Source organism: Tiliqua scincoides, chromosome 6 (assembly GCF_035046505.1).
Source record: "Tiliqua scincoides isolate rTilSci1 chromosome 6, rTilSci1.hap2, whole genome shotgun sequence".
NCBI classification, from domain to species: Eukaryota; Metazoa; Chordata; class Lepidosauria; order Squamata; family Scincidae; genus Tiliqua; species Tiliqua scincoides.
In genome coordinates this window covers 21,958,082-21,967,611 of record NC_089826.1, presented here as the reverse complement: position 1 = coordinate 21,967,611, position 9,530 = coordinate 21,958,082, and the positions used below count along the sequence as shown (strand labels likewise).

The 9,530-nt window shown below is 40.9% G+C and overlaps 1 protein-coding gene across 1 annotated transcript in view; it reads right to left on the bottom strand.

The window, feature by feature from the left end:
• Nucleotides 1-9,530, bottom strand: part of TET2 (tet methylcytosine dioxygenase 2) — a 97,527-nt gene that overhangs the window by 6,187 nt on the left and 81,810 nt on the right. The window contains exons 7-9 of the mRNA XM_066632132.1: nt 8,763-8,852; nt 7,286-7,423; nt 4,876-5,236 (exon numbers count right to left, since the gene is read on the bottom strand). Coding sequence (XP_066488229.1) covers nt 4,876-5,236; nt 7,286-7,423; nt 8,763-8,852 — 589 coding nt within the window. The remainder of the gene's footprint in view (nt 1-4,875; nt 5,237-7,285; nt 7,424-8,762; nt 8,853-9,530) is intronic.

The window sequence follows — 9,530 nt, the reverse complement described above, 5'->3', positions numbered from 1 at the left end:
ACATAAAGGTTGTTCTATTTTCTGTTTGCTTTTTTGCTTCCTTACCCACTATTGCTGCCCCCTCTTTTTGTAGGGACCACTTGTGTCTTCTTTTGTATTTTTCCTTCTACTGTTTTGATTTTGTATCATCTTTTTAATAAGCTTTGCAGTTTATCTGCCTGATCTCAGAAAGCTGGTTGCCTCATCTTTCAAACCTGTTTTGCTTTTAAGGTATTTGGGGTTCTCAGCCCTACTGGAACGAAAATTTTTCTTGGGTGGCCTCTTTCTGTCTGGTTTCCCACTTTGAGGTGGTGGAAATATTCCGGCTTTCCCTGTTATTCCCAGTTTATCTCCATTTAAAGAATGAAGTGGAGGCAGGGTGCTAGCTGCTAAATGTTAGGCATTGCAACTGATCTGCCCTCCCTTATACCTCCACACATACCTATCGTGTTGACAGGCAATTAGCTAAAACTCTTACAAAAAAGAATTTAGGGAACTGGTTCTATAAATCCTCTTGGCCAGTTTTTGATAAGACAAAAAGAATCACTGTAAAAACAATAGAGGGGATGTTGAAGGTCCCTTAAAGACTGGAAGGCACTTCCTTTTGTACAACCCTCCCCCACTTTCTGTTTATTCCTGCTGTAGCTCCCGTGCCATATCTAATGCTGTTTTGGAAGGCCCCCCCCCCAACTGTCATGCATGGTTTCATAGAGGATTTGAGGAGCAGGAGAGGAGAAGCAAAACTGAGTTCGTTTCACTCTTTTCTGGATTTACATCAGATTAAACTGAATGTAACTTATGGAACAAAAACACCCCTCTATTAAACAGGTTGTTTAATACAGCTTTTTCTTATCAGAGAAAGAAAGCAGGCCAGGAAAAGTATACACTTTATATATATATATATATATAAACTTTATATATATATATACACACTTTATATATAAACAGCATTTGTAACTTGTGCCTCATTGATCCACAAAGAACATATAGAGCTGACAGCCTGAAAGCAATAATAGAGGGACCATTTCTGTGCTTGAGAAACCTCATAATTTGCTAGAAATCTTGAAACTTCCATGAGAAAATCATTGGAACCGGCGGCACAGTGTCTCACCTGCCTTCACACTCAGCAAAATAACTGCAGATACTCACCTATAAGTCGATCTCACTGATAAGTTGAGGTTTTTGAGCCAAAATCATGGAAGTTTCTATGGCCCTCAGATAAGTTGGGGGTTAAACTTAGGAGGGTGTTGATAGTTTTGTCTGATATTACCTGAGGTCAAATCTTGAAAAATAACCTACCAGTAATTGCTACCTAAGAACTGAACAGTCTCTGACATATTTATTCAGGTGAAAAGACTATGGTTGTGTCAAAGAATTAGAATCCATGTTATTTAAAAAGTCCAATGTTTCGCTCTGTTTTTTCAGAACTTCATCAGGTAAAACATGCCTAGTCAGGACACATTGCTAGAAAGCAAGCCAGAAACAGCAGTTATAAAACCAGTACCCTCCAGGTGCTTAGAGTTCCATTTAACTGCTGTGTTTTTAAAGCAAACTCAGCCTAATTATAGTATCTCATCTCTGCTGGAAACCTCTTCCTTATAAAGCACTTTAATGTCTGTTCTTTTTAGGACTTTAAGTCAAGTATTGCTAATATGTAGAGCCTCTTCTGTTGATGTTTTGGGGATGTTTAACTATTTCGATAGTTTCTCTGTAAAGCCTTGGGAAATAAAATCTGTTACGGGAAAGAACTTGTGTGGCTTTGAAATTTATTTGATGACCCATTTCTATTGTACGCTGTGCTATTGCGGATTGATCCAGGTGCATTAAACGGCAGTCCCTCTCATGTTCTGCAAGTCTGGTTTTTATAGAATGTCTGGTGGTGCCAAAGTCTCCAATTTATTAGAAATATATCTTTTCTTTTTAAATTCTGGTCTTCACAACCTTTTTGTAAAAACTATCAGAATAATTGCGCTGTAAACAACATACCAGTAGAACAGTGATTCCCAACCTGGGGTACATGCACCTTCAGGGACACTTGGCAGGACTGTTAGGGGTCCTTGAAAAAAGAATTGAATAATGGCAGAAAAAGGCAAGTAGTACACCAGAATGCCTTGCAGGGCCAGCAAGGCAGGAAGGGAGGTAGCTAGTTGGCTACGAAAGCCCCACCAATAGCTAATTTTTGGTGATCAATTCATGTATGAATCAGTGATTGAAAATCAGCATTATAAAAAAGCTGAAACATAACATGGAAACTGATCAATCAAGAATTTCTCAGGACGCTTCTGGTGCAAAACAGTGCAAAAGCATAGTCTTCTGTTCTTCAAGCAGACAAAAAGAGAAAATACTGTGATAAATACATGAAGTATGGGTTTTCATTAAGAGGAGATGAGGGCTTATATTCATATTAATTACAAACATTTAGCTAATATGAGAGGTACAATTTATGGAAATGGGCTGCCAAGAGGTATGCAAGCAAAAAAAGGTTGGAAACTACTGCAGGAGAACCATTAATCAAATCCTTCTTTAAGGTGTCTGGTGTGTTAAGCCAGAGGCTCTACATATAACATACAACTTATAACACATAACTGTGAGTGTGCAATTCAAATCACAGCAGAGAAATAAGCAACAAGGAATTACTATAAGTGCAGCTGCACATAGTTGCAACCCTATTCATTCAGAAGCAGACCCATTGCTTTCCATGGGTGTTATTCTTAAGTAATAGTGCACTGAATTGTAGCCTGGGTCTTTGTTTCAAATGGAAATTAGGATTGCATCCTGGTGTTTAAAAAAACAACAGACCTCTTCGAGATGCAAGCATTTGCAAACAGGCTTCAGCAGGCTCTGTAAACTTAAAGTCTCAGGAGCAGTGAAAAGCTTAACTTTGGCTGCAAGCTTTCCAGCCTTGGTTGCCTTGGAGATTAATGGCCTCTAATCATGCCTGAACTGCTCTCCCCCCATAGCAACCTTGGAGATAAGGAAAGGTGATTATCTAAGCTTGATTTATTGGCAAAAATTTCTCACCCTGTTGTCGAATATCTATGGTAGATGATTCGAGAAGCTCATCTCTTCAAGATGATTCAAGAAGATCAAGAAGATGATTCAAGAAGTTTGAATCAAAGCCATGAGAACAGAAGTTGCTTCCTACTGAATCAGTCAATCTAGTTCAGTATTATTCACCTGGCTGGCTGTGACTGGCCAGGGTCTCCAATGGTGTTTTTTTTTTTGGTCCCAGTTCTTCCTGGAAATGCTATAGATAGAATCTGAGACCTTCAGCGTGCAAATTATATGTTGTTCCACTGAACTGCAATCCCATTCCCATGCTATGGTGATGGCCACATTGGCTTTAAGAAAAGCATTACTGAGATGTCTTAGGGCCCAATCCCATCCAACTTTCCGGCACCCATACAGCTGTGCCAACAGGATGTGTGCTGCAACCTGTGGTGGGGGAGCAGTCACAGAGGCCTCCTCAAGGTAAGAGAACATTTGTTCCCTTACCTTGGGGCTGCACTGCAGCTCCATCAGCACTAGAAAGTTGGAAAGAAAGTTGGTACAAATCTATGGTAAGGCCACACCTGGAGTATTGCGTCCAGTTCTGGTCGCCACATCTCAAAAAGAATATAGTGGAAATGGAAAAGGTGCAAAAGAGGGCAACTAAGATGATTGCTGGGCTGGGGCACCTTCCTTATGAGGAAAGGCTACGGCATTTGGGTCTCTTCAGCCTAGAAAAGAGATGCCTGAGGGGGGACATGATTGAGACATACAAAATTATGCAGGGTAAGGATAAAGTGGATAGAGAGATGCTCTTTACACTCTCCCATAACACCAGAACCAGGGGACATCCACTAAAATTGAGTGTTGGGAGAGTTAGGACAAAAGAAAATATTTCTTTACTCAGCGTGTGGTTGGTCTGTGGAACTCCTTGCCACAGGACATGGTGACGGCATGTGGCCTAGATGCCTTTAAAAGGGGATTGGACAAGTTTCTGGAGGAAAAATCCATTATGGGTTACAAGCCATGATGTGTATGTGCAACCTCCTGATTTTAGAAATGGGCTATGTCAGATGCAAGGGCGGGTGCCAGGTTGTAGGTCTCTTGTTATCAGGTGTGCTCCCTGGGGCATTTGGTGGGCCGCTGTGAGATACAGGAAGCTGGACTAGATGGGCCTATGGCCTGATCCAGTGGGGCTGTTCTTATGTTTCTTATGTTCCTTATGATAGGATTGGGCCTTAGGTATGTAAAGTGCTAACTATATTTTTCCCAAAGTTATTTACAGAACCAAGAAGGAACCAGAAAGCTTTCATCAAAATCAGTGCTTCCCAAACGTTTTAGCACCAAGATCCACTTTTTAAATGACAATCTATCGCGACTCACTAGACAAAAAAAGATCTAGAAAGAAATATTTTATTTATTAATAACAAATAAATAATTAATAATAATCAGGATCCTGTGTTCCCAAGACTGCTAGAGACCTTACATATAGTATGTGTGAATCTAGAGATTCTCCCTAGAAATGGAGTTCAAGGACTGCTTCCTCAAACATTTAATTATTCCAGGGTACCCCAAAGGCTGAACTGGAGAGCAAGATGTGCAGTTACAGACTTCCAGTCCAGGCAAAAGGCTCAAACTGGGTTCACATGTGCTCTAGAGCACTCCAATTACTAGAGAAAATAAGAAAATGTGAAATTTTAATTTGGACATATGAAGATTACCTCATACCACAAGTTAGTGTTCCAGGTAATGATTTTCTTCTACAAATTGGGAAAGGGTGCTTGCGAAGTTTTTTTTTAATATTTTAAAATTTTTTTGTGACCCCCATTGGCTTGCAACCCACTGGTGGGTCCAAACTCATAGTTTGGGTAACTGTGATCCAAATATGTCTTCTGATGGAAATCATACCTGCTAATTGTTTAGCATGACTTGATGCTTCCGAACCGACTTGTTTTTGACGGGCTGCAGTGGATTTTTCTTTCTCGTGCTTTATCAACCCATTCTCCATGGCCACAAGTTTTTCTGTTGCTGCTTTTTTTGCTTCTAGCTTCTTTTGCCGGCAGGTCTTAACAGGCTCTGCCAGCATCCTTACTTTACGCCGGAAGGAGCTAAGAACCTGGATGCTGCCATTCCGTTTTTTCTCCTCCTGGCCTTCTGTGCTGCCAAACTCATCTACATCAGAGATTTTGTACAAAGGGAGCACATGCAGTTGTTCATCTTCTGGTGTTTGGCCAAGTTCACGATTGTCTTCTCTGGTTAGTGTGCACACCTGATGAAACAATATGGATGAGTAACCTCTTAGAATGACAAAATATAGATCTCTGTAATTTAGCTTGTACGTAATATTGCTGCCACTTTAAAAGCAATTTTCATTGAATGGCAGCTTTTTCTTGCAAAGGTAAATTAAAAACACATGTCCTTTTAATCTCAGAAATTTAACATCATCAGCAAACATCTTCTGTTTCTTCTGTTGACCATTTCTCATTCTATATATTAATACTGTGAAAGGAAGTAACATAACCGAAGTAAACACATTAATAGAGAACAAGAGATGGGATTTTTGGAGCAGCAAGTGATCAACTGGCAGTCAATTCCCTTTTCTGGAAACAAGTCTGGGAATACCCCCAGACACACCTTGCATAGCACGTTTGATAAGAAGCAGTCCTTAGCAGTTGCACAGACTTCAGTTCCTTTCTATTACTAAGGCAATGGTTACTTCAACCTTTACAAATGAATGGGGCGTCCACCTCTCTAAAGTTTGTAAATCTGCCATGGTGAAGGGAAGAATAGCCTGTCTGCTTGCCAAGGGGAAAGCAACAGCTGCCAGAATGATAGTTATTCTCTGCAGCACATCTTATCAACGTAAATACCATCTCAGTATTCAAGGATGTAAGGAATAAAAATATCATCTTGCTTAGGAGTGTGTAGAATCACTTTTCTATGTGATTAGAATTAGGAGACTACACCCACATATTCTGTGCATTTGATTCTGAAGAGATATATTAATCTTCTTTGCAGAACTTTGAGTGGTTATCCAGGGACTGGCAAGACCACCGAAAAGTGCAGAGTCCAGATAAGGAATTTTTTTATTTGATGGAGATATACCCTGCCCTTCATCAAAGATACCCAGGTTGTATACAAAGTAATACTGGCAGTAGAGAATAAAAAGATGGTAGGAGAAGGAACATTTATATGCTGTTCTTAAATATTTGTATTGTAAGCTGTCTGGGACATCATTTTATGATAGAAAGACAGGGCATAAATTAGGGATGCTAACAAAGTTTCCTGAACTTTGGGAATTTATTTCAGGGGCTTGGTTAAGTTTACCTCCAAAGAGAGGTGAACTTTATAGCCATTGAATTTTTTCTACTCAGATTTAAAGCTGAGTGGCAAAGAATTGCTGGTTCCTTCAGTTTGTATTTGATATAATGCAGCTCTGTTAAAGACAGGCAGCCCTTCCAAAAGAGCCTCACAGCTGCACACTGGAAAACTCCTCTACTTTTTGGCTCTCAGGTTCTTTTGGAATGGCTGCCCCTTTGATGAGGGGTGATAGAGACATGCCCCATGGGTTTTTCTCATTTTCTCTTCCATCTAGGTAGCTGTCTTTCAATGAAGCTTCTTTGCTAAGCAAATGAGATGTGTCTCCCTTCCATTGCCCGAATGATGCATTTAGAGCCTTGGATTGCATCAAATGGGGAACAGAGTTATTTTCAACATTCTGAGAAATAATTCTTTTTCCTTCTGAGTCTATCTGAAGCAAGCCTTGCAAGCTTTTCATCTCTGGTATAAAGGTCTTAAATAAATAAACAAACATACAGCTAAGAAGAGCAACCTACTTTCTGAGTATTTTTAAGTCCCATCCAAACCCCTTTGGATTTCAAACCTTTTAAAGGAGGTGTTCCCCTCCCCCTTTTACAGCTGTGAACACTGGAAACCTACAGTAATAACTAGTTTCTCAGGATTCAAATAAAGAAATCAGGTTTTGCACTTCCAATGCAGAGCCTGCAGTTCATGGAGTAATTGTAACTATGCAGCTCCTGAGATGTCCAAGTCTTATCCAATTTCACTGTGTAATAAAAACAGCAAGCAATACGGCTGGGAGCAAGGATGTTTAAGAATGAACCTTGGGAATCTCCATCTTCTTTTAATTAAAAGTCTGTAGGGTTTGCGATCTCCTTCATATACGCATTTCACTATTTTCCCCCATAGCTATCACATGCCAGTTTAATAGAAATACAGATTATGAAAAAAAACAACAATGAACTTAACAGAAGAAATTAGTTCTGCATGAGTACTGTTGCATGCGTGGCTGGCTTACCAGTGTACTACCATTCTGCATGTTATGCAAGTCCCTGTGAGCATGAGCGCAAAAATCCAGGCAGGCAGTGACTCCTGAAAATGGGCGACCTTCTTTTAAACCCAGACGGCACTCAGGTGCTCTGTGTTCATATTCAATCTGGAAAACAACAAAAAGTACCTGTTACTGAAGTTTTTTTTACTATTTAAATTCTTTGTCATTCTTCTGGTTGGCAACCTTCAGTCTCGAAAGACTATGGTATAAGCCTACAGCACCCAGTATTCCCAGGTGGTCTCCCATCCAAGTACTAACCAGGCCTGACCCTGCTTAGCTTCCGAGATCAGACAAGCTCAGGCATGTGCAGCGAGACGTCATTGTCTCAGTTATCTTGACTTTTTAAAAATCTAGATGGAGAGAAATCGGTTCTCACATTTAAAATAGCAGCCAGTTGCCTGTCAGGAGCACAGCACTCCCTTCAGCACTGAAATTGCAGCCTTCCAGGACTTTGTCTGCAGTGGAAACTACCAAGCTCCTTGCAGAAAAGCACTGCTAATGTGCTTGCAAGTATTAGCTGATAATAACAGTACAATAATGTTTATTTCATGCACTTGCTCTCTGTCTCATAAGAACTGCTTTTCTGGATCAGACCAAACTCTGTGTAATTTGGCACTTACTTCAATAGTGGCCAATTAAATGTCATGTGCTGGCTGATGCAGACAATTGTTGTCACTTTTTGTTCTTCCTCCAGTGTTCAAAGTACATTTGCATGGTGTGGCAATACAAACCAGCATTTGTCACAGCGTAATAAACAGCAGTGAGGGAAGAAAACATTCTAAACAAATTATAAGCGCATGGTCCTGTGAATGTACTCTACAGATGTCATTCAAGCTTTTTTGGTTCCAAGTCCCAAAAATGTTTGTTCCAAAGACTCATATAGAATGACAACTCGATCCATCATTAACTACTCGTACAGTGATGCAATGGTGCCAACACTGTATTCCATGGAGGAGATTCAACATCTGGAGGCCTCCCTGGGGAAGGGGAACATTTGTTCCCTTGCACCTGGCCTGCTGGGTCTATTTGAACCTGCGGCAGCAATATCACTGGTCTGTGTGGACCCAGGAAGGTGGACTGAGGTCAGGAAGGGAGTCGGCTTTTAGCATGTGCCACTGTGTCTAACCCCCCCCCTTCTTGGTCCCAAACTGCCCTCCTCTCTGCCTGTCACTGTCCCACTCCTCCAACTTCCCACTCCCTCCCACCCTCATCAGTGCTGGCAGGTGTCTGTCACCCACTGGCACATGGAGCCAGCTGCTCATTCTCTCAAATGGCAGCCACATGTTCTAGCACTTTGCCTTTTGCAGCAGCTGGAAAACACCTTATGCCGCTAGAGCACTAGTTCCGGCAGCAGGATTGGGCCATAAGACTTGTCCGTTGTCAAAATGAAGCAGCTGAGTAGTTTTGTGTTGTTACCGGTTTTCTTGTTTGCTTTTGTACTAACCTGGTTGTTGTATGCATCAGGTGCCAGTTTCTTGTAAGTGGGTGCCATCAGAGTTGAAAGAGTTTGCAAATTGGACTCTAACTTTTCTTCCTATTGTCAAAAGGAGTAATTTCACATTACTTCACATTAACATTTAACAGCGTTATTTTTCATATTAACCTAATTATCAAATGTAATATATGCACGTCACATAATTTTAGTATTCCTGAAAATATCATCTTGGACATAAACAATATTTATAGCTGAACATCGCTCATTTAAAAAGAAAACATTATGATTGTAGTCCAGGGGTTCCCAACCTTTAGCAGTGCATGGACCACTGAGACAAAAACTGGAATTGGTGTGGGCCTTATGTGACCAGGGCCTCCAAGTAGAATTTTATCAAGGAGTTTCTTTTGGGCCCTTTCCCAAAGGGGGAGGGGAAGGGTGTAAAACAGAATTAGGGAGGGTGGTGTCAGGTGGGCAGAACAGGGGTGGAGAGGGAACAAAACAGGGCGGGGGTTGCAACAATAGGAAGAATCTTTGGAGCCCTGGTCTACTATGCTTTCCAGTGTGGAGCCCAGGTCTACCTGCCCACACAATGTCAGCAGATAGATACAGTACTACAAAAAACACTCCCAAACACATTTTTGTATTTTTTAAATACAAAAAAATCATTGCAGAAAATTAGATCATCATATTTAGGCTCACACTAGTGTGGAAAGTGTCCTGTGTGTACCAAAATGTACTTCTGCAGCAGCTGTAGTTCCACAGCTGTGTCCTTGATAT